The 25,602-nt window shown below is 37.6% G+C and overlaps 1 protein-coding gene across 1 annotated transcript; it reads left to right on the forward strand.

Annotated features, from left to right (window-relative positions):
- The first annotated feature begins 707 nt into the window (after positions 1–707).
- On the forward strand, positions 708–24,901 carry ANKMY2 (ankyrin repeat and MYND domain containing 2). Its single transcript, XM_085316329.1, has 9 exons — positions 708–792; positions 8,954–9,092; positions 10,973–11,071; positions 13,269–13,429; positions 14,593–14,807; positions 15,981–16,116; positions 20,987–21,115; positions 21,539–21,680; positions 23,324–24,901. Exons 2-9 carry the CDS (start codon positions 8,960–8,962, stop codon positions 23,545–23,547), a joined length of 1,239 nt encoding a protein of 412 aa, XP_085172455.1. The 5' UTR covers positions 708–792; positions 8,954–8,959; the 3' UTR covers positions 23,548–24,901.
- Positions 24,902–25,602: the final 701 nt, after the last annotated feature.

The following is a 25,602-nucleotide window of genomic DNA, read 5'->3' on the forward strand; positions in this document are numbered from 1 at the left end:
AGTGAAAGCCCATTCAAGTTATACAAAGATCTTTTTACTGATTTCAGCGGTCTTTGAAGTGGTCCTTACATCTGTAAGTTAACTGAAAAGATTTCTTAAGAAAACTTTAAAATAAAAAGATAAATCCTATTTTTTTCAGTGCACAAACTTCTCAAAGATTTGAGTGTCCTGATGTATTTGGTAATTTTCAGAAGTATCAGTGACCAAGCTACAACAGTCCTAGTACTTATGTTCCACTACTATTCTCTGTTACTGAAGGGAAGTCCCTTCCACTTCTGTGGAGCTGTGTTTTTGCCTGGGAGGTGAAATTTTGCAGATTTTGAATTAAAATAGGAAAAGAAATAGGAGTAAATGATTTTCTTTTTAAAAAAGTTTCATGCTCCAAGGTGTTAAAATATTCAGTGGACATCATGTTCTGATGGAGTTTATGGAGAGACATTGGTATCCTGTCTTTGTGTGTGTGTGTGTATAGATCAACTACATTGGAGAAATTAATGTTTACTCATAATTCACACTGTCAACTACTGTTTGTTGTTATGAGTTTTTGGCTTTTAGCTTCTAGAACAGAGCACTGTTCATTCCTAAGCCTCATACTTAAATGTGATTTGATTTATTGATAATTAACACAAACGGTTAATCTACAAAGATTTTGATTTAAATCAGCAATGAGATCAATTTTCTTCTTGATTCTTAATATTTTTTCCTTTCTCATCCTCATTTATCTCAGGGAACACTGAAGAGGCTGGAAGGCTACTGGGCAACAAGAATGTCCGTGTCAATTGCTTGGATGAGGTACAACAAAATTGTACAAGCATTGTAGTGAGTTTAGCAAGGAAAATACTAGGTCTGAAAGCCTACTTGTTATTAAATAATGTTGCTATACAGACTCTTGGAAATCAGAATTCTTCAGAAGAAGTTTCCAGCCTGCAGCTGCATAATAAGCCTTTAAAGAGATCTTACTTGTTAAGAAAATTTAAAGTTACTGAATGTATTACAGAGTTTATATTGTTTCTAAAAGCTGTACATGAATTTTGCTATGGGTAAGGTAAGAGGAGCACTGCAGCAGGATACATGGAAGATGTTCCCTTGTTTCCTGTCACCTCCACCAAACTGTAGTGCCTCCATTTAGGTAGTAGAAGATAGCATGGATAAGGACTACCTGTCCCCGTTTTTCATCCATCTCACATTTGTAGTGAGTCACCCAAAGCCTTGCCTTTGAATAACAATAAACATATAGAGAGAAAGCAGCTAGATCACAAATGGCAAATGTAGTCTTTTCCRGAAGTAGGTGTTACAGCTGTGTAGAAGACTTAAGTGTTACCTGCAGATAGGAGGAATTTCTTGGATAAAGGACTCTAGTGTGAGGTTCATGTCTATTTCCTTATATTCTTCTTTTTACAATGTTTTCTGAAAATATGAAATGTTAATATAAAATGTAACATGGAAGCAAAATTGTAATTGCCCAGCACACTTTAGATCAGTGTGTATTTTATCGAGTTAGGTGTCCAACTGCATGCATCTGTGTTTAATTAGGTACTTTATTAATATATGTTTTTCCCAAGTTTATTAGTTCATACGATCCCTGGGAAATTCAAGCCAGAAGGGAGCTCAGGAGGTCTCTAGTCCAACCTCCTACTCAAAGCAGGGTCAGCTGTGAATCAGACCAGGTTGCTCAGGGCTTTATGCCTTTGAGTCTTGTAAATCTCCAAGGATGATGACTGCACAACCTCTCTRGGCAACCTATTCTACTGCCTTATTGTGCTCATGGTGAAAAAAGGTTTTCTTTATACCCAGGCTGAACCTCTCTTTCAACTTATGCCCACTGTCTCTCATCCTTCTGCCACATGTAACTGTCAAGAGCCTGGCTCCATCTTCTTGATAATCTCCCCATAGATACTGCCAGGCTTCTGGTAGGTTTTCACTCCTCAAAGCTGCCTCTTCTCCTAGTTGAAGAAGCCCATCTTCCTCAACTTCTCTTTATTGGACAAGTGCTCCAGCCCCCAACATGAGAGCTCCTACCATGTCTTGAAGGTCCTCTGCTGAACTTACTGCAGTTTATTGATGTCTGTCTTGTACTGGAAGGCCAAGGTGAGACTAGCAGTCTCACAAGTACAGATCGAAGGGATGTAATCACTTCACTCAGTTTATCGCCATGTTCCTGGGATATTGTTAGCTTCTCCCTGCCCCCCCGCTAATGTATCAGTTTTCCGATTATTTAAATAGAATTCAGTATTTAACCTTAATTTCTTATGTATAAATCTCAGCAAACTTCTGACAAATTAATCAAACAAAGCTTTACAAACTTTAGGAACCCAAGATACATTGTAAGTAGACTTTCAAGTGTGTTTTATCTGAGCTTTAAAAGCATCTATTTTAGCTTAAACACTGAACTACTGCTTTGGAATCCTATGCAGTATTAGTGCAACATGTAAGATTACTACTGAGCGGATATGGTTTATTAATAGAAACGTAGCAGAGCTATGTCTCAAGCTGTTGTGAAAGAAATACTATTGACAGTACATGCCTAATGTTCACATCTGAGTAAATATGCCCAAAGCACATAAGGCTTAAACAATTTGTGCAAAGAACTTCTTACAGTATCTCCCCCCCCCCCCAAAAGTGGTGCTTAGTGAGTACATGGGACAAGAAAAGGTTCAGATTTTTTAGGATTCCTAATCTACAGTCATCACATGTCAACTTTCAGACTTTCTCTGTTATAAAATAGTTTTTCTCTAATGTGTTATTCTAATATCTGTACATAAGTAAATAGTGTGCAAGAAATCAATTAAACATTAGTTTCATATGTTATTCAAGTTCAACACAACTGGAGACTGCTTTGAATACATCAAGTCTTATTTTTCTTCTTCACTGCATCAGTTGTTTGTCTTGGAATTTGTGTTATTATTTATATTGCTACTATTACACATTTTTGTTAATGTTAAGAAATGAGGAAATGAAGCCCTGACAGTGAAATGCTTAGGTATTGATATCAGAGCATAACTGAGATGGGAACTAAGAATTTKTTTTTCCCCTCTGTCAAAGACCTTTTTGCATGGAATACTTTTAATGTAATTATGCTTATTCTGTAGCCTCTCCCTTTTATTTGTGCTACAGCAAACATGAGTCCCATTTTAATAATTTCACGTGCTGGAGAATCTACAGCACCCAGAAGCAGGCTGTTTTGTGTTGTGCTTCCAAATTTTAAATACRTAAATATATAAAGAGATGTCTCATTAATTTTGGGTTTGATTGTGTCTACCTGTACATGCTTAGGTCTGCTTTCTGCTAGATTAAAAACTTTGAGAGTCTGCAGTCCTTTCTCCATGTAACTTCAGTCGAGGACCAAATCAGATTTTTAATGTTCTCCAGATATATTGACTTTTTAAATAGCAAGCAGAGTTATGTTTTTCCAGTAATCAAGCTGTTTTCATAGCTCTTCTCCAAATTCTTTCYGGTCATTTCAGCTTCTTTCTTCAAGAATATGGACAGGAGCTGTGGACATGGTATTCAAACATTACTTTTGCTACTGTTAGATATATTTCTAAGTAAATAAATAAATAATAAATAAATCGCTTTTATAAGTCTATTTGCTTTTTCTGCCTGTGTGTCCAATATGYATTTATGCTTCTCTTCCTCCTGTCTGCAGTACTGTACTGGAAGCAATAGATGTCTTCAAAGTGCCRTAAGACCTCTGTATTCAAATTGTTTTTCAGGTGTCCATCTTCCAGAATAATGCAGATATTCAGTAGCGATAGTCCTGTTTTTCCTACATCCTTCTGGACCAAATCAAAACAACTGTTGTTGTTTCTTTGTGGATTTAGGGTGCTGAATAAAGGAAAAGTATTTAGGCTTAATCACTGCTTTTATGAAAACAAAGAAATGTATTACTACTGGTTTGGCACTTTTAAAACTTTGTATGTGGGTTTTTTTATGTTATTTTTGTTTTGTTTAAGCTCAGGTGCCCCAAAGTATTAAGACAAATGTAAGGGCAATGGAAATGGATGCAAAATAAACACAAATACATATTTCATTTAAATGAATAATAACTGCTTATTTGTCCTATTTTAGACGGAAAGGTTGCTAGTTTAGAAACCTCCTGTGGAAAAAAATGTTCCAGAATTTTCTTCCTCCTGGGAGTACAGAGCTTGTAAATATTGTTGTGACTTCAAGTTGGCAGTTTGTAGACTTTAACTCCATCCATATGCAGGATGTGGCTAAGATCTTTCTTTTTTTTTTTTTTTTTTTTNACAGAAATGTGGTTTGGGTTTCTAGCCATGAAAGTTTCCTCCAGTCATGCTGGTAGTTAATGTTGCAAAGGAGCACTGTAATACTACAATCCCATATTTTCTTGATAATTCACTTCAGTGGATCAAGCAGAGAGGCTTGACCTGAAAAGGCTTCCTTGTTTATACTTAAGWTTATGAAGTACCTTGAAATTATTTTATGTACAGAACTGTCATTTGACATTTTCAGTTTTGCTATTTCCCTCTAGCTTGCTAATTCAGCTTTTCATTTCTATAATATAAAATAATCCGTTTGGAAACAGCCTACTTTTATATGCTAATTACAGAACTGAATAATTTCTAGAAGAGAATGCAGCAACSTGCTTATTAGTGTGTGAGGTCTTTATAGTTTTTTTTAATAGTTAGCAGAAAATGTCCAGAATCTTGACCTTTACTGAGGAGCTTCTGGCTCTTCAGTAAGGAGACTTCTGGCTTTTGACATTCTTTACGTGGTATTTCACAGTACATTAACCAGAGAAAATTCAATACCTATCAAGAATCTCCTGGTCTTCAATTCAGGCCATTGGTTGATGTAGGATTTAACTTTTCATCACTGCAGATAAACAGAAAGATTATCAGAGAAATCTATTGTGATACATATGTGAAATCAGTAGCTCAGCAGGAAGACTATAAAGGAGGAGCAATATAACTGAAAAGCAGTTTATATTATAATTAGTTTATACATAGCAATAGACAAATTTATTCCTAGATATACCTCCAAATCTAACTTGCAGTAAATGAAAGATAAGTAGGAATGGTCTTGTTCAAGAACTTTAAGGCTGGAATTTCTAAAGGCTAAAAAGCTRATGAAGAATGAAGTCATATGTTTCTTGACTAGCAGTGTTCAGTAGCATTTCTGTTATAGGTCAGTTAGATACGTTTTTACAATCTAGTTCTAAATATCATCTAGCTAAAATTAGGCTTCAGCTAATGAGTTGGTCTAATTTCAAATAATGCTCACTCGTCTTATTTAAGGAGAGGTGATTTTGAAGACATTCTTCACATAGTATCTCCTCTGTGCTTTCTTGTGGCATCTGCTATTTTTGCATTATTTTATCTCCCTTTTGGTAGCTTCCCAAGTACTGTCTCAAATAAAAGCCAAACTACTAGCCTATATGATTAACTTACAATTCCTAGAACTGGTGCAGTTGCCAGAATCTAAAGGATAAAATAGGACACTTTTCTCATATTAAGGTGGAGTTGGATTCCTCATTGCAAAATGAGCTGGGAAAGGGAGAGGCAGACGCTTTAACAGTGACAATGTACAAGTGGTTATAGCAACTTTTCAGCTAAGGTTATCGCAGCCTTTTTTTCTGGTCCTATTTACTGGTATATGCCACATCACACCTTGCTTCAACTCTAATTAGATAGCTACCATGCCAACCTGCAACGTCATGGCATACCTGAATATCTTCTGAGAGAACCACTCCAGTGTGATCCAACCCATGTGTGCCATATATCAATTGAGCTTTATATGGTTGTGAAGCAAGAAGCATGAAGTGAGAGAAAGGTGTGTTCTCCATACCACTGGGAATGTTGGGACTGCATGTTTTTCTTGAGTAGCGCTGGTCTATGAGGTTGCTTCAGTTTGTGATATTCAAATCATCMGTGGCTTTTAAAAAAATGACTTTTAAAAATATAGTTTTTATTTGTGTGTGTGTTCTTACATAGTCAGTATGAATGTTTAAATGGTGGCCACATGATCAGCTTTCCTACCAAACATACATAGGTCACTGGCACTTGGTCACTTGATTCATCTGCTGACTTTTTACTCCCTTCCACTTACCCCTATTCCTCCAAAGATGGCTGAGACAGTGTTGTAGAAAACTTCCTCCATAGTTGTAAAGACAGGAGATTGTTTTTCCAGGTTGCTACCTTTATGAATTTGGGTTTTTCTCATCCTGAGAAAGCACCCCTTGATGTAATACTTTTCTGATACTGTAGGGAGAAATACTGATCTGTTTTCTTCTCCCTGCCCCCCCATCCCAGCTGTGGAGCCTTGTTTCTCCTACACGCAGGCACGCATGTTCTTTTCTCTCCTTGTGAGCTGATTCACTCCGCTGAACCTGTGGATTTTTTTTTCTTCAATTTGCTCCTCCACTAGCAGCATTAGGTCAACTCATTTCATGAAACCACCCCCTTCAGTTTGCTTCGGTATGTTTTCAAAGTCAGGGACAGGAAGGATTGTGTGAGACAGAGCTGGGCTGGCTGTGCGGGAGATCTCTGTACCAGCAAGTCCTTGCTGATTGATTAGCAAAAGACCCCAGTCAAGGGAGGTGCCAAGTGATTCCAAGAGGCACTGCAAATTATTCCCAAAGAACAGTCAGACTTCCAGGGAATGCTTGTAACCCTGCAGAAGACAGAAAATGTTAATATTCACTGTAGGCCATGTAACATCCCTATGAAGAAAACAAGAAAGTGGGAAAGATTTGTTTTTATTGTAGGGAATRCATTTAAAAGAACAGATTTTTTTGGATAGAAGAAAGTTATGTAGTTGCTACTAGAAAACTAATTCTTTGTCCTAGCTTCCATATTGGAAGAATAAAGCAATTTCTGTTTCATCTGTATGCTTAATAAACTGCCTGCCAACTTGGTCTGTTAAGTATGTTCTTTTGGTGATCCAAATGTCATCTATCAGGACACACACTGTGCCTGATACTCAGCTTGTGAAGGAAGTTTGCAGTCGCTTCAGTTTCTGTATAGGAACATAATCAAGGGTACAAAACTTTGCTGGCTTTTCCAGGCATGCTTGTGATTAGCCTCTCTCTCTCTCTCTCTCTCTCTCTCTCTCTCTCTCTCTCTCTCTCTCTCTCTTTTTTTTTTTTTTACTGTGAATATGAAAGGCTGATATTAGAGTGTCTTTAAATCCAGTTTTCTAACATCTATCCACGTTTTCTGCTTGAAAGGTTTTATGATCAATGTTACAGCTTCACACTTCCAAGATTTAATCATAGGTTTTTAAAAGTTTCCCAGAAGGAGGGGAGGACAGRAGAGAATACCTACCTATGTCATATAATCTTCAATCAGATTTTTAATTTAAGCAACAAGCATTCAGTGTATAATCACACGTAAGGTCATTGTTTCTTTAATGTTCATTCTCTGATCAAAATCTTACTGTGTTCTTACAGTGTTACAGTGGTACTTTTCTATGCTGCTAAAGATGGAGAATCTATACTATTGCTCCAAACTGGGATTTTCCCATAAAAATTGGTTATAGTATATAATGCCTTTATTTTCCTTTGCAGAACTGCAAATAAAACTTGGCAAAACCAATTATAAATTTTTTGCACGTTTGCGAAGTACTTTGTTGAGGTCTTATGTCTTTTTACTGGCAGATCATATTGCAGTATATCAAAGTGTTTCAGGCTACTTTAAGGTACTGCATCAAGAAATCATTTTTGTGATGTTTTCAGTTAAGATAGAATAATGGAATGTAGTACTTTAACAATGTTATCATAACTTGAACTTGCCTCTTTTCCCTTATCTTTTACGGAATTTTGTGAAAATTATACTGATAAGTTTTAGATTTCATTCTGTCATAGGTAGAAACAAAATATGTAGTAGGGCTCAAACTGACAATTAGGTTATTTCAGARTATCACATCACCATGCATTTACAGTAGTAAATTGCAGTAGTAATGGTGTGAGTGTATGCATGCACGTARCCTTAGCCTGCAAAAAGGGAAGAAAATGCCATTTTGATTTCGTTGTGGGAAAGACTAAATTGCACTTGCCTGTATTCAGTGCTGGGGAATGTTATTGGGCAATTAATGTATTTTGGCTAGTAACATGAATCCTGACTTGATGTTAAGTGAAAATAAACGGCATGTTGGAAAAAGTGTATCAAGTTCTAAAAACTGAATGTCCTGAAATTTTCTAAAAGAGAAATGTACTTCTCCCTGCCCTTTGGGAGGGAGAAAGGCAGTATTAACAGTTTATCCTCGTTCTGAAAATTTTCTGTAGGATTTGCCCAGATTTGCATTTATGTTGACCCCAGTGACGTTCTGATGAAAACGCGGTGCCTCGTTTTCTGAGACTAACCCTTTTTGTACTGGTGTAGTGTATCAAAAGTCAAGGTTTGAGACTGTGTTTGTTAAGGTCTAGCTAGAACTGTACAGCTGTAGAAGAGCATTCAGAGCATTCACTGGTATAACATCACAGGCACAATACCAGTAATCATGACTAAAAATGAACAGGATGGGTTTCAGAGACTGCAGATCATTGTAGTGGAAAAAAACGAGAGCTCTCCATTCCAATTTTTCCTGTTTCTTAATATATAATGCAAGGGGAAAATAACAACTTAGGAACCTGACAGTCTCTAAAACAAAATTCTCCATCAGAAGTATTACTTGTCTTCAACACTAATGTCTTATACAAAGGACCATTGACTGATTGAGGATAAATGGTTTTGATTTATTGAAGACTGGTCTGCTTCAAATATATAGCACAGCCTAGTCAGAAAACAGTGATACAAGTCTCCTGTACGTTAGAAGTCACATTTATTCATCAAGATTTTGTGAGCTCATTTGCCGCAAAACCTACATATCACGTAAGGTTTTGACAGTTCAAATTGAATATTTGTGTACAGGTGAAAATAATCTGTGGAACAAAGATCAAGAAATGTAACTAACACTATTCTGAATGCTTCTTCCTTTCTTTTTCTTTTGTTAGCATGGCATGACCCCTCTAATGCATGCAGCATACAAAGGGAAGGTAGACATGTGCAGGTTGCTCTTGCGACATGGGGCTGATGTTAACTGCAATGAACATGAGCATGGATATACTGCCTTGATGTTTGCTGGACTTTCAGGTAACTTTACTAAAATTAAGCCACTGATCTTTGTAACGTTGATATGTACAATATGCCARAAGTTCGTAATTTAATGGAAAGCATTGACACTTTTATATCCTTCAGGCTTTCTGTTACTTATGTGAATCATGCTAATATGACTAAACCTGTAGAATTATCAGGACTGCGGAATAGGATAGCTGCTGTTAAGGATTGGGGTCTTTTTCTCATACAGAGATAGGTTTTGTTTGGATTTTTGAGGCATATAGTCTATCCATACTTTGTCTGACCTGTTTAGTCACGGATCTCAAAATTCAGTCTCCTGTGGTATTGTCTTGTGCAGTAGGATAAATTCTGTTGAAAAAAATGCTTTACCATACTGCCTTTTTAGCACTTTACATCAGTAGCTTTTAGTAATATTTGCAGCTTATCAAATCCATCCAGGGTTTTAAGCTGTTCAGATTTTGTGTTTACATTATTATATTATTTTTGAAACTATATTGTAGCTTTTTAAAAATTATTTAGCAAGTTTTAAAAGGGTGTTCTCTTGCGTTAATTTTCCCTCTCTTCTTCTWCTCCTTTTTTTAATGAGACTTTTTATAGTTGTATATATCTTCTCCTGGAACTTTGGACTCTAGGTGGGTTGTTGCAGCTGTCCTTGTGCTGTTATTTTTTCCTGATAAAAGAGAGCTATTTCCTTGGGTGAGGAAAGGGCATTCCGTAAAGATATTATTCTTTCTGGGAAAAGGATTAGTTTTGGGAACATTAGCTTATTTTAAATATCTTCTCTATTAGGCCACTTCCTCTTTTTTCTGGGGAAGTTAGCTAAAGATTTCTTAACAGGTTGAGTTTTAAACTCTGCTTTACTTCATTGTTATCGTAGAAAAAAAGAAAGACATATGTGTGCACATGAGCCTTAACTGGCTCGTCCATTTGCTTTTCTGCTAAGACTTTTGGGAAATGTCATTCTGTGGCATCAAGCAATATTTGAGCTGCTGCAAATAGATGGGAACAAACTTTCGGAGGTTGTTAAGTGACTGGCTTCGTTGAAGCTGCTGGATTTTTGCCATTTTATCCCAGTTGAGATTCTGACCTGCCATCTTGTGTTTGAATGCTTCTGCATGTTGGCTTTTAAGAACTGTTATCTGTGAGTATAAATGGGATGTGAGCACCATTGAAGCAATGCCTTTGTTTTTAAATTGGAAACATTCATTTCCATCCACCACCCGCTTCTTTTTTTATATTCACTTCTTTTTAGTTTACATGTGCACAAAAAATGGTGAAGTAAGATTACCTTTGAATATAGAACCAGCATGATTCGTGACAAATGTCCTTATTAGTCTCTGAAGGGCACCAATTAAGTCATTTAATCTTCCCATCAAATTTTAGCTTCATTTTATTTGGTACTTAGCCCGGTCTGAACGCCCAGTTCCCGCTGGGGAGAAAGGAACAATCTGTTCTCTTCTCTGTGCTCCTGCTACATAATAGTACTGAATTTGTTTTTCTTAGAATAGCAGATGTTGTAGCTGAACTGTCAGCCTAGATTAGCACAATTTGCTTCTCTACTGCTATCCGAGGGGACCAAGTTCTGGTATAGTTATATACACGCAACTACCATAAGTTCCAGTGGAAGTCAAATGTGCATTGCAGAGAGCAGAATTTGACCCTGAATGAGTTAAATTTTTTTTTGGTTTGATCCTCTTGAACTATCAAAGTAAGGAGGCAACATTGTGTCTGTCTCTTAATTTGTTTTTAAAATAATGATATTTAGAACATTCATTTTGATCAGTTTTGTTTCTGTGATTTCTTAATACATTTTCTGCTTGTTTTTTTCTGCAAAATAAAGAAATACAACTTTTCGTGTGTTCTGTCTTGTCTCCCACATGTTCTCCTGAATTCAGGAAACAAAGAAATCACCTGGATGATGTTAGAGGCTGGAGCAGAGACTGATGTTGTCAACTCTGTGGGAAGGACAGCAGCACAGATGGCTGCTTTTGTGGGTAAGGTGAAAGTCTTCTATCATTTCCCAAATTTCTAATGAATGTGAAATGTTAGATTCTGTTGCTTTTTATTGGAAAAAACATTAATTAATGACCAAAAATGACACTTAAGTTCAGCTTTTTCTCCACATCTCATCCTATAACACAGTCAATTTGTATTTTATTTCCGTGCTCTGTTTCTTAAAACCACAAATGATGATATCTGTAAGAGTCGATGCTGTTGTTCTTGAAGTGTGTAAGTTTATGCATTGTCATCACTTCTCAAATAGTAAGAGGAATCTGGTAACATTACAGGTATGTGCCTGAAGTGCAGGTATATGCAGTGTGTGTGATTGGAGCTTCCCCTATAGGAAGGAATGAACACAGCACTGGGAGTCTGTAGGTAGGAATGAATATAGCACTGGGAGTCAGGAACTCGCATCTGAGCTCTGCCACTAACATGCTGTGCTGCAGCAGTGACTCACCTCCTGCCCTTCCCTCTCCTCTACAGGAGAGGGAGGGAGAGCTCTCAGAATCTCTTCTAAGATAGGTCAGTCCCTACTGACCTAAACTTGGCTAGAACAAGGTGAAAGATTTATTCCTCGCGCGAATGTGTTGTGGCCCTGGGCAAAACATGCTTTTTTGTTTGTTTTAAATCTTTTTTACTACTCTGCCACCTTGACAGATTCCTGGATTAACATTCCCAAACACAACCAAATATACCACTTGTTTTCAAGCAAAGATATGTTTGCAGAAAAAGTAGAATCTTTTTCATGAATCAACTATTGCTGTTCAGATGATCTTCCCACCAACCATAAATAAGAACCCCTTTTCTCTTTTCAACCCAGCCTTCTTGTATTGCTTAAATATGTCTGAAGAGAAGTCTGTTGCACAGACTTCTTGAATGCTTCTGCATGTTGGATTTAAGTTCTGTTATCTGTGAGATAACAGATATGTCAAAGCACATTACATGTTCTGGATCCAGAGTCTACCTTGCTATTTAGATTTGCTTTCTTAAATAGTGAGATAGTGCCATTTCAATTCCATTGTATCTCACTGTCTTCTTTTAAAGAGGACAAGCTTGAACTTTCTCACTTGAGGTTCAAGCTGCAAAGCCTAACCATCAACTAAATACACTGAAAAAGTGCAGTCCTATTAATTAAGTTTTGGATTTGGAGGGTGTTTTTGGATGTGATACTGAACTTCAATTCATACTGAATGGGGAATGGTATCYCCAACAAGATGTTTTAGAATTCTTGTTTAATCATATCACCAAGATAGAATAAATATCTTCAGACATACAAAGATAAGCTACTCTGTAAATGTCTGAATACTGGAATTTGTTCCTCTTCTTTATTATCTGTCCAATCAATAGGAATTCATCTGTGTGTGGGAAGTGAGGATACTTATTCCCTTGTCATTTGTCTTACACTGTGCTCTATTAGCTTTGAATAGTCTCTTCTGAAACAGTGGAGTATTTTAAATACTGGAATTTGGTTGGCTGTGTCTTCCCCTCCTGATTAATGGGGTCAGTGCCAAGATAAATCAATCAGTTTTTAAAGAATGTGGCCCTGAACTACAGAAGCTAAATTTTACTTTCCCTTTAGCCAAGTAATCCATCATTTTGTCAGATGTAGAAAACAAGAAGAGGATGTAACTTCTCTCATCTTGTTACTTTCGTCATTATTCTTTTTTAGGGGTAAATTTTAGACATTCTGTTCTTATGATTTCTCCCACTTCAAATTTATACACTGCTATCTGTTCAAGTGTGAAAACTTAGAAGAAATCCCAGGGCAAATGTCATTAATCTTTGAAAGGACAAAGGGGAGATAACTTTTCTTGAGAAAGTGTTAACACTGATATGATACTACTAGCATAGTTGTGCATCAGAATCAAAATACTGTCTTTTCTTATGGCTTAATTCTGGATATGTTAAATAACTTTGGGTAAATACTTATTCTTTTAGTTTTGATTAGCAGGAAAAAAGGGTGGGTGAAGGAGATGTGGTTCTTGAAATAAAATTTCATGAGATCATTTCTGGTTGAGTGTCAGCAAGTTACAATTTTAAAACAAATAGCAAGGGTTACCAGTTACAGGTGGAAAGCATATAATGCTTAGCTCTTCTGTGGTAAGCATCATCCCTATTGGTTATATTATGTTTTTGTTTTTTAGTTACAATTTCATTCTTACTGGTGACTTTTTTCTTGTGTACTTTTAGGTCAACATGACTGTGTGACCGTCATCAACAACTTCTTTCCACGTGAAAGGCTGGACTACTATACTAAACCACAGGGCCTAGATAAAGAACCAAAACTGCCAGTAAAGTTAGCTGGGCCTCTACATAAAATAATCACTACTACTAACATGCATCCTGTTAAGGTGGAGTAATATGTAAATTGTGTGTTTGTTAGGATGGGAACAGTTTCTTTATTTCAAAAGCATTCAGATCCTCAGAAAATCCAGCTGAGATCAAAGGCATTAGTCACTAGTTCATGTGCTTCTGAAAATGAGGACAAATTACAAATCTGGCCTATAATTTCAACATGATTCAAAAATGGAGCTATTTCAGTGTTCATGCTTGTGCATATCCTTAGGACACGTTGTGKGGTACAGTAAGCCAGAATCTTTAACTAACACCTTTAAGCAGAGAGAGTTKAATTTTTATTTTTATTTTTTTTTAATCCCTAAATTGCTTTCATTTTTGTCTTCATTCTTTTTTTTCTTAGCCTCACTTGAAGTGGAAACAAAAAACAATTTCCTTTCTTAACAAAATCTCATTGTTCTCTCAGTGCTTGCCTTGGCATGTATCTTCCTAACTTAATCACTCATTCACCATAGTAACATCTGCTGCTGTTTCTGAATATATGTSTAAGAGACTTTAGTTTTTACTTCCCAGTATATTTGCTGAAAATAATCTATCTGTCATGGTTTGCTCCTCCTGTGTAGCTTAGAGAAATTCAGAAAAATAAACATACTTAAATTCAAAACCAGGTTCCTTGGTCTTGCCATTCGAAGTCAGCATTTGGCAACAGTTTCCAAGCAAGGTATATGCTGCACATACAAACACCAATGCACTTGCAGTGGCAGTTAATTTAGTCAGTAGAATATACAGGTACTTCTTAAAATGGTAAGTCCAGTGTTTAAATTAGTCTGTTCGAAGGACTCCAAATTTATGTGAGGCTGATCAGTTCTGTGAAGTCACTTAAATCATACAAGTCTAGTTTATTGTAGGGTGTTTGAAAGGAACGAGAGTATTGGACAGTGTATGTATTTCTGTAAGTGTTTTTTATGTAATGGTTTTATTTCAGCAGGCAACTGTATTTCTATTTCCTTTTTAATACGAGCCTAAATTTTGAATGTTTCTTCTAAATAATTAGAAAATAACATTGACAAAAGGGGAACACAGCATAAGAAGAAAATGGAGAAATATTAGAAGACCCACTGAAATTATCTACAAGGAGCAATCTAAGCTTTATGCTACTGCACGAGTGTAAAGATAGTAGTTCCTAATTGGTTTACATTTTCTTCAATCTTTCTCATAGATTGTGTTGCTGGTAAAAGAGAACCCTCTATTGGCAGAGGTAGAAGCACTGCAGAAATGTTACAGGGTTCTGGATCTAATATGTGAGAAATGTATGAAGCAGAGAGATATGAATGAAGTACTTGCTATGAAAATGCACTACATCAGTTGCATCTTCCAGAAATGTATTACATTCTTAAAAGAACGAGAAGATAAACTAGATGGATTTATCAAAAGGTACGTATTTCTACAGATGATTCTGAAGGTATACATATGAACCAGCTTTATAGGTACCGGAAGAAGACTTTAGTAATAGTAATGCATCCACTCATACTAACTATACTAGCTTAACTGCATTGTCTTCACTAAAGGCTATGCCAAGTAAATTTTGAAGTAATCCCAATTACAGTGAATTCAGGTAGGACTGAGCCCTAGTTTCTCTGAAGTGGTGTTGACCATTCCAGGAGTACAAAGGAAATATTCCTAAATTTTCAACTCTCTGCTGAAACTTACTAGAGTTGGACAATCATTTATACGTAATGAAGCAGGAAAGAGCTCCATGTGGCAGAGTAAAAGGGGAGGTGTGTGAAAAATTAATTTCTAAATATCCGTTGTGGATCATCTGGGAACATTTCCCTTGTCATCTTACTCTCCAGCAGTCATAAATGGTGAGATTTTTTTTTCAAAAACCCTTAAGCAACTGAGAACTGCAAATCCCACTGGCTTTAGATGAGACCTGGGCTCTTAAATCACTTAGACAGATCTTCAGAACCTACTCAGAATTCCAAAACCAGCTGCCTARTCTTAAGTATTGAAGTGGCCTGGCTTTCAGAAGGATCGCATGCCTAGGGCCCCTATAGGCCTCTTAGTTACTTAGTGAAATTCTYGGTGATATTAAAAATAAATTATGAAGTCAAACAGCTTTCACATACTGAAATCACATAGCATCAGTGATCCAAATAAAAAAGTAGGAATCAAACGGCTGAATATAGTGGCATCAGGACTGTACTATGTTATTAAAAATAAGTAAAGCAGAATTTATAGTTTAAAGTGCTGTTTTGCGTTTTTTCAGTGTTTATTTTGACAGTGCTCTTTTTTAAACATAAGCACTTTTACTTTCTACTTAAGTATGACATAGCTGATAGTAGTCCACCTATAAATGACTATTTTTCTCCAGGTGGCTGAATTAGTAAGTAGTAGTTTCACAGCATAAATTTAGTTATTTTGTATTGCTATGCATTAGCATACAAGTTATTTAATTTACATTTTGATGACTCTTTTGTGTTTAAAGTTGCAGAAATTATTTTGATTTATAATTCTTCTCTATAAGTTTAGTACAGCATGCTGTGTATTTGTTCCTGAGCATTTATCGTATGATTTCTTATTTGACTTTTGTTTTAAAAAATACAGTCTCTTGAAAGGGAGAGAAAAAGATGGTTTTCCTGTCTATCAAGAGAAGCTAATTCGAGAAAGCATTCGAAAGTTTCCTTACTGTGAAGCTACATTGCTCCAGCAGCTTGTGAGAAGTATTGCTCCTGTTGAACTAGTAAGTTTCTCTTAAAAAGCAAATACTTGCTCAGCAGTTTACAGAGTAAATTAAGATTAAACTAAACCATCTTTTTATTTCTCAGCTTCTACAACATACTACATTAAGCAAAGAATTTGGAGGTCTCTGAGTTCTCTAGCAAACTGGAGTTTTATTGTACTTGTAGTACAATAGTACTTGTAGTACAATAGTACTTGTAGTAATACTTTTATACTTTATAAAATGATTTGAAATATTGCAACGTACTAGTTTTTTTCCTGTGCCCATACTGAATGTTTAGATATCTTAGCTGTTAAAGAAAGCTAGAGCAGTTTGTTTCTGTATCAGAGCTTTTTGTTCCTTCTCCAGGATGTCTTACTAGTTTTTCTTTGCCAGTTCAGTTTTACAAATTTGTAGATTCAGACACAGATGAAACTCATTTTGCACTTTTTCTTCCCAAGGTGCACTAAAATCAAATCATTTCCTAGGTTTAATACAGTCATTGCTTCCAGAGCGCATGAAAAGTTGGTAATATTTGATTTTAGAAGGAGAAACATTCTTTGAAGCTTCCTTTTTCGGGGGGGGAGGGGGGGGGCAGGGGGCAAGATAATGCAGGATGCAGTATACAACGTGATGTGTATCTAAATTAGAAAATCAAAATTACAAGTAGAAAATCTAACTTAATCCTTCCCTTGCTAGCACACTCTCTGTTAGAGTACTTTTATTAATAACTAATTAATTAATAATAAATCTTACACAAGAATTATTTCTCTGTTTTAAGAATGCATGTTCTCTCTGGTCTCTGAAAGCTAGATGCTATATATACTAGTGTTGGGGAAATTAAACGATTTTGTGACGTATTTGGAGTACGCTTAGTAGATTAAAAATAGCCTCTATCTTAAATGTCTCCAGTGAACTAAAATGTCCTGAGGCTTAATGCCTACCACAGCAATCCCTACGGTTTGTGTAGGCTGGAAAAATAAACACAATGTGAAAACTTGAGTCATCGTACTGCATTAAGACTTGCTTTAGAGTAAACACTTCCCTTCCTGTCCCTTTTTTCTGGCAAGAGCTCGCAATCTTTTCTCCTTCTCCTTTCAAAGAAATCTGTTTTGTTGCATAGACACTGAACTGGAAAGGAGGCGATGCTGGTATTTTTAATTGCCTGGAAGCCTTTGCCCTTTAGCATGCTCCATTACTTGAATTCAGTCTGAACATCTCAGTATATAATTAGTAGTTATGATCTTGCATATTCCATGGAGACCTGACAGTTTAAGGACTTACTTAAAGCTGCTGCAAACTGACTTTTTTTTTCCTCTCATGTTTACATCATTGAACATAAAAATTCTTTATTTAAGGTTGCCAGTAAAGACAGTAAATATTACTGCTTGTACTGCATGGGAACGATATCTGCAAATAATATCTAAATAATAATATGCAAATAATTGTTTTGAGGATTCTGAGTTCTGACCACTTGGTCTGTAGTATCTGAGTACATTGAACATAGTAGTATATCAGTGCCAAATACCGTATTTTTCTGTGTGCCAGCACAGAGACTAATCTGCAAAAACCTACTGTGTATTATTTACAAGCTGATGACAATGTTAAAAAAAACACTGAAGAAAATAGAGTTCATTAACTTACCTAACAGATAAAGGGGCATCAAATTATGATAAAGCAACATAAGCTGTGGAATATTCATGTGTTCAGTGATACTAAAGAACAGATGAACACGTAAGTGGAATAATTGAAGTAGTACCTCATTAGATGTACATGGAAAATGTTTCTGGAGTTATTTCAGACAGAAATGAAGAGACCAATGAGCAGTATTAATTTAGTATTATATTTGTGAATTTCAGTAGGTACAAAATTTATCCTTTAAAGCTCTGAACTTTGTCTTATTGGTCTACTGAGACTAACTAAGTGCATAACTTGGGTTTCTTAGGTTAGAAGTCTAGACCGCCTATATAGTTAATTGATTTAAAGGTGATGAGACAGAGCACTAAAAGCAGAGTCTACTGTCTTCACTGAATGATAAAGGAATCTGGTCTCCAAATGCAGCATCATTAGTAGGGAACATTGACACTTTAAAATATCTAGCTTGTCTTCAAAAGAATCTCTGAGGAAAAACAGCAGTTATTTGGATATATGGGAATTAGAAAAATATTTTATTATATGCATTTGCAACATTAAAATTTCTGTGTTCTGTGTAGGTAGTGTCATCTGTATAAGCCAAACATTTGCCCCTCATTGATAATCACAGAATCAGTAAGGTTGGAAGGGACCTATGCAGATCATCTAGGCCAACCCCCCTCCTTAAGCAGGGTCACCTAGAGCATGTTAGACAGGGTTGTATCCAAGTGGGCCTTGAATATCTCCAGAGAAGGAGACTCCACAACCTCTCTGGGCAACCAGCTCCAGGGCTCCGTCACTCTCACAGGGAAGAAATTCCCCCTCACGCTCAGGCGGAACTTCCTGTGCTTCAGTTTCTGCCCATTGCCTCTTGCCCTGTCACATGGCACTACTGAAAAGAGTTTGTCCCCATCCTCTTGACACCCTCCCTTCCGGTACTTATACACATTGATAAGATCCCCCCTCAGTCTTCTCTTCCCCAGGCTGAAGAGGTCCAGCTCTTGCAGCCGTTCCTTGCAGGGCAGATGCTCCAGTCCTCTGATCATCCTCGTAGCCCTGCACTGGACTCTCTCCAGGAGCTCCATGTCTCTCTTGTCCTGGGGAGCCCAGGACTGGACGCAGTACTCGAGATGAGGCCTCCCCAGGGCTGAGTAGAGCGGCAGGATCCCCTCCCTCCACCTGCTGCCAACAGTCTTCCCAATGCACTCCAGGAGACCATTGGCCTTCTTGGCCACAAGGGCACATTGCTGGCTCATGGTCAACCTGTCCTCCACCAGCACTCCCAGGTCCTTCTCTGCAGAGCTGCTCTCYAGAAGGTCAGCCCCCAGCTTGTACTGGTGCCTAGGGTTATTTCTCCCTAGGTGCAGGACCCTGCACTTGCCCTTGTTGAACCTCAGGAGGTTCCTCTCCGCCCAGCTGTCCAGCCTGTCCAGGTCTCTCTGAATGGCAGCACAGCCCTCAGGTGTGTCAGCCACTCCTCCCAGCTTGGTATCATTGGCAAACCTGCTGAGGAGGCACTCTGTCCCCTCATCCAGGTCACTGATGAAGAAATTGAACAGGATGGGACCCAGTACTGAGCCCTGGGGGACACCACTAGCCACAGGCCTCCAACTGGACTCCACGTCACTGATGATGACCCTCTGAGCTCTGCCTTTCAGCCGGTTCTCAATCCACCTCACTGTCCACTCATCTAACCCACGCTTCCTGAGCTTCTCTATAGGAGGATGTTATGGGAGACAGTGTCAAAAGCCTTGCTGAAGTCAAGGTACACAACGTCCACTGCTCTGCCCTCACCTACCCAGCCACTCATTCCATCAGAGAAGGCTATCAGATTGGTTAAGCAGGATTTCCCCTTGGTGAACCCATGTTGACTACTCCTGATGACCTTCTTTTCCTCCATATGTCTGGAGATGACATCCAGAATGAGCTGTTCCATCACCTTCCCAGGGATGGAGGTGAGGCTGACCGGTCTATAGTTGCCTGGGTCCTCCTTCTTGCCCTTCTTGAAGAYTGGAGTGACACTGGCTTTCTTCCAGTCCTCAGGCACCTCTCCCGTTCTCCATGACGTTTCAAAGATGATGGAGAGCAGCCTGGCAACAACATCCGCCAGCTCCCTCAGTACCCGTGGGTGCATCCCATCTGGGCCCATGGATTTGTGGATGTCTAGCCTGCCCGGAAGATCTCTAATCCTCAACCAAAGGAAAGTCTTCCTTTTTCCAGACTTCCTCCCTCATGTCCAGGCTGCAGGATTCCTGAGGGCTGCCCTTAGCAGTGAAGACTGAAGCAAAGRMGGCATTCAGTAATTCTGCCTTCTCTGTATCCCTTGTCACCAGGGCCCCTGCCCCATTCAGTAGTGGGCCCACATTTTTCCTAGTCATCCTCTTGCTGCTGATGTATTTGAAGAAGCCCTTCCTGTTGTCCTTGACATCACTTGCCAGACTCGATTCCAGCTGGGCCTTAGCCTACCTCGCTGCATCTCTACATACTCTGGCTGCATTCCTATAATTCTCCCAAGTAGCCTGTCCCCTCTTCCACATTCTGTGTACTTTCTTCTTCTGTCTGAATTTGGCCAGGAGCTCCTTGCTCAACCATGCAGGTCTTCTGCCCCCTTTGCTGGACTTCTTACTCATAGGGATGCACCGCTCTTGAGCTTGGAGGAAGTGATAATACGTGCCTCCCAATCGTTTTTGAAATCAACGACATTAATTCAGTTCAGTAAGGGTTAAATTTGGTTCTTTATAGTGTAGTTCTTGAATAATTCCAAAATTTGCAGTTATTGAAAAGCCCTATTATTCTTACCATTATTTTATTTTATTGCATTACACTTTCATTGATAAGAATCAAGAGTGGTATAGAATGAGTGAGGGTTCTACACAACCATTAATTCCTCTGAATGTAAGCACGTGTTCTAATGCCATGAGCTACTTAGCTTCAAATTTGACCCCATTTTACAACGTAAAAGCAAATAATTTTTATCCTTCCTTGTACAGAAGTGAAGGACTAGATTAACTTTATATATGCATAATTGTATAAATGGTATAAATGTTAAGTTTTGAATCTTAGTTTAATTCCTGTGATTTAGTTTTATGTTCTTGTTGCTCCAACTTCCTCAGTCACACTGCAACTGGTCACTGGGAAGCTACTCTTCTGTTATCCCTCTTCATGACAGTGATTTTTTTATCTGAAACTTACTGTATTATTGCGGTATATCTACAGAATTCATTTGTTCTCATTGACCACTTCTTATCTTATCTTTCAGGGTTCTGATCCTACTGCTTTTTCTGTACTTACCCAAGCTATTACTGGCCAAGTGGGTTTTGTAGATGCTGAATTCTGTACAACCTGTGGGGAAAAGGGAGCAGACAAAAGATGTTCAGTATGTAAAATGGTAAGAATCCATAAATTATCACAATGAATTGCAAAAATGAGTGCCATTGAGTTGCTAGGGATTTTGAATGTGTGACTGTTTACAAAGTAGAATTATAAGGAATGACATGTATACCTTCACAGGAAATTTGTCTACATCTGAGAGAGGTACCTCAGATTCCACAAGCAGAAGCACTTGGATTTTCAGGTCTTTATGTTTAAGGATGGAGGGAGAATAAAATTTCTGTATGTTCAGAGTTGCAAAAGAAACTATTCTATTAGTGTTTTATATAGCTTAGAATAACTCCATATGACCTTACACATTGCTTAAAAATACCATAAAGTACTATACATAGAGGAATTTAACTAGGTACTCTAAAAAGTATAATATTACTGTGTATTTTTTATTTCATAAAGATGAACTGCTAGCTCTTACAACTTTCAGGTGATGTACTGCGACCAGAACTGCCAGAAAGAACACTGGTTTACCCACAAAAAAGTCTGTAAGACACTGAAGGAAATTCATGAAAAACAAGAACTAGAAGCTGCCAAAGAAAAAAGGAAACAAGAAAAAAGGCAGAAGAAAGGTTAGGACTGACAGTTYGCTTGCTGAAATTAATGCTGCACTAACTATATGATATGGAACAATAGAAACAGATCTTAAAACCTGTAACAAGTGATGTTAAGGGCTTTGTTGTAAGGTAACAGCATACCTGCATTTGCTGGAATTCTAGTCTTTCAATTTACAGATAATGTGTACTTTCTAAATGCTGGTCTTTAATGCTAGCATTATACAGATGTCTACAGCAGAGCTCTAAGAATTATATTGCACTGTTTTAAAATCTAGATCTTAAAATAACATGGAAATTTCATGCAACTTTGTTTTCAAGGTGTTCGGACAAGTTGAGAACAAGAAAGCAGCCCACCACTTCCAGTTGGAAAAGTTAATGTAGACATTGATTCTCCTGTATTACTTTCTTCATGGTCACTATATAACATCAATGCTCATGTGTACTGTGAATACAAAGAAAGAATTATTCTTTCTCTGTGTTGCTGGTGTTTTTCTTCCTTCCATAAGCAACTAATGCATTATGACAGAAAAAATTACTGTATGACCCTTCTTAGCCTACTCTGRTACAATGTTTCTGTGACTGAAGTGATATGAAAATTTGAGGTGAAAAGCCTTTTCCCCTTTACATTTTGTTAGATTCTTCTTCCCTTGTTTAAAGGATTGTAAAAGTGACCCTGGACAAATCATGCTTGTCGTATAACGRAAGTACTTTTCACTTCAGCTAGACTGTGAAGTACTAGTACAGGGTATATATTAGTAATTGACAAAGTTTTCAACAACTTCCTCTGAGAGTTGCTGCTGCGTGGGATGAAGTTGACTGCAGAAGATGGAGGCAACAACACTAGAAGACTCTAAGTACATTGCATACAAGTATAGCAAAACATAGTGAGGTGTGAGCACTGATACCTCACATTGGTGATGAACACACTCATTTGTGGATTCATCTTAACTAAACAAGCCAGTGGCCAGGTGTTGTCCTCTTCAGAAGGAGAGGCAGGATCTTAGCAAATGGTTCTTCTCCTTTCTCCCCTGAAAAGGAAGGCTACTATCTTTTATAAGGTTACTACTACACTACCTAGGTGTTAATCTTCATTAACTTTTTTAGGCACGTAGCCAACACATGATAGGCTTTATCAGATTATATATTGTAAGCAAGACAGTGAAGTCATCCTAGTTTCAGTTTACCTTGTCATGGCTTTGTATCAAAGTTTGTCATAACAACAGTAGTTTAATTTTTACAAGCTAATACCTCTACAAATCCCGTATATCAGGAAAAAAAAAAACCCACAGCTGTATCTACAAGCAAATTGAGCATTTAAGAGTATCCACTACACAAGGATGAGTGATAGGGAAGTTTATGCAAAAGCCTGTGCTCAGGCTAGTCTTAGCTCCTTAGCCAAGTGGGCCTATGGCTTTGGCAGTGTTGAGGCTAGTTACGGCAGTGTTTTCAGCTGGATATTAACCATCACAGAGAAAAAGAAAACAAAATGAACTGCTCTCCAGAACTCTAGTGTCTAAGTGTTTTTTTGGTGAAGCATGATTAAATTAATCACTTTTGTAATTGATAGTTTCCTAGCTTTTATTATTCCTTAAAAATAAAAGTGTTTSCTTGCACATGAATTCAGTGTTTACTGATGATGGGATTTCTCTTTTGTTTAGATGAAATGCAACTAGCAGAGGCTAGTTCTACAGGTGAAGAACAGTCAGATTCTGGACTGGATGCTACCAAAGAAGCGGATCCAAATCATGCTGCTGACAGAAGAGAAGAAATTGAGCATACCAAAGAGTCAGAGGCACTAGCCCCACACCCTGACAGTCCATTAGAAAGTGGGACTGGCTTAGCTGACATTGCTCTTCAAAAAATTCAAGATTCTGAGGAATAGGTGGAGGATAGGAAGAGACTAAGTGTTCTGGCTAAGTCCCTGTACCTCAGTCATCATAAAAAATATTTAATGCTGACCATGTCTGACTTGCCACAGCATGGCATATGCAAGGCTCCCTATGAAGGACAGCGTGTGTCTGCTTATCCTGAGATGAAATACTCACTAATTTGTTCACAGATACTTGGAGTTCTGTTGTAGATTGTCAAAATAGCTACTTATTATCTGATAAATCTGGTGTGGCATAGAGTCATCTACATTTGTACCAAGAGAGTAACATCTATGAGATCTGTGGTCAATCAGCCACTTMGTAAAAATGAAGCATGTAAGTAATTCAGATTATTGTTTTCAAAAACTAAAATCTATCTTCATAGTAATTTAAAGGGTTTTCTTCTGCAAATACACAGAAGTACAGTTTAAAGTCTTGGGAAGCCAACTGTTAAGCTGCAGCACTTTATGAAGCTTCATTTAAAGAATTCAGTAGTGATTRAGTTTCTGAAGATATTATCTGAATTCTCAAAACCTTTCGTGACTTTGCTGTAAATAGTTTTGACTAGTCAGTGCACAGCAACAGTGTCTGTTTTGTGGCAATTTTATTAATGATACTGCTGCTTCAGATGTCTCAAATTGACTGTGAAATATATCTTTCAAGAGAATGTCATCTTTATTTATTTTCTCAAAAATATTCCAAATTTGTCAAAGGCTAATGAAGAGAAGACCTGAAGGTTTTTAAATACTTTGACTGGAGAATGATGGTTTCTATATCTCAACTTTCAGGTAAAGATGCCTTAGAGCACATTGGGATGTTGTATGTGAATTATTTGGTGAGCACATATAAGTTGTTTAATATTGTACAAACAGACTGAACTTGGTTCTAGTGAATTCAGTGAGAAAATCCATGTATACATTGATACAACTGGGATTTTATTTAGGCTTTCAACTAAATACTGTATCTTGAAAACAGTATTCCTTAATCATGCTGTTTTCACTCAGATTTGCTATTGGTTCTCATGAAATCAATGGGAATGTCACAAGCTAAAATACTGTAAGGTATTTTATTCTGTGTAAGGATGGCAGAATTTAATATTCTTTAATTTCTGGATGAATAATTGTTGCTTAGAACATAACATTTCAACACAGAGGGATCAGAACCATCCCAATGGAGAGGGAAAATGCTGTAATTTTTTTATTGTTTAATATCTTGAAAGTTTTTAATATTCTGAAAAYTGTCAGAGTGAGGATAGTTAAATGCTTGGGCAGGAAATACAGGTTTTTGTATGATTCATAAAGCATTTTAATTTCAAAGATTTGAAGAATAAAATGTGAAGAATAAAGGGAAGGTTTTCAAAATAAGGAAGCTGAGTGGCAATTCTGTTTATTGCATCTATAACATCTGCTGGGACATACTCTTCTATTCTGGTTTGTAATCGATTGCCCTCTTGTAGCTCATTGTGTGCAAGTTCAATTTCATGACAGTCAGGGCCTGGAGCTGCCGGGGGGGAAAGCAAGAGGGCTGGGGCTTGGGTATGGAATGAGGATATAGCCACAGGCACAGTCTGCTGGTAGATCTGGGAGTGCAAACTGCTGCTGGATTCCCTGATTTACACATTTACGCATAGCTACTGGGGCTCTCTTGGATGTCTTGCTCCTTAGGTTTCCCTGAAAATCCCAGCCCTGTAAGACACACACACATGCACGCACACACGCGCGCACACACACGCACACGCACAATTTTTTCTTTCATTCTGCCAGCCAACCCTTTTTCTTGATAAATCAAAAAAGACCAAGTGATAGGAGAAAATATTAACATTGGATAAAGATGTGAAATACAGGATCTTTTTTGCAGGCAAAGTAGTTGCATTTGTTCTCATTCCAACTTGAAAAAGCTTCAAAGTCATTATAAGCAGAGGCTGCTATACTCCGTCCGTTGCTTCCTTCTCTTTGTAATGAATCACAGAGGAGGGCAAATGCGATCCAAGTTAAGGCCCTGGTGCCCCTGAGAGAGTTACCTCCGCCTTCCTCAGCTTGAGCTTCTGCTGGAAGATCAGGGCTGGTAGG

This window comes from Rhea americana, unplaced genomic scaffold (assembly GCF_003343005.1).
Source record: "Rhea americana isolate MKP2758 unplaced genomic scaffold, rheAme1 scaffold_112, whole genome shotgun sequence".
In the NCBI taxonomy this organism is placed as follows: domain Eukaryota; kingdom Metazoa; phylum Chordata; class Aves; order Rheiformes; family Rheidae; genus Rhea; species Rhea americana.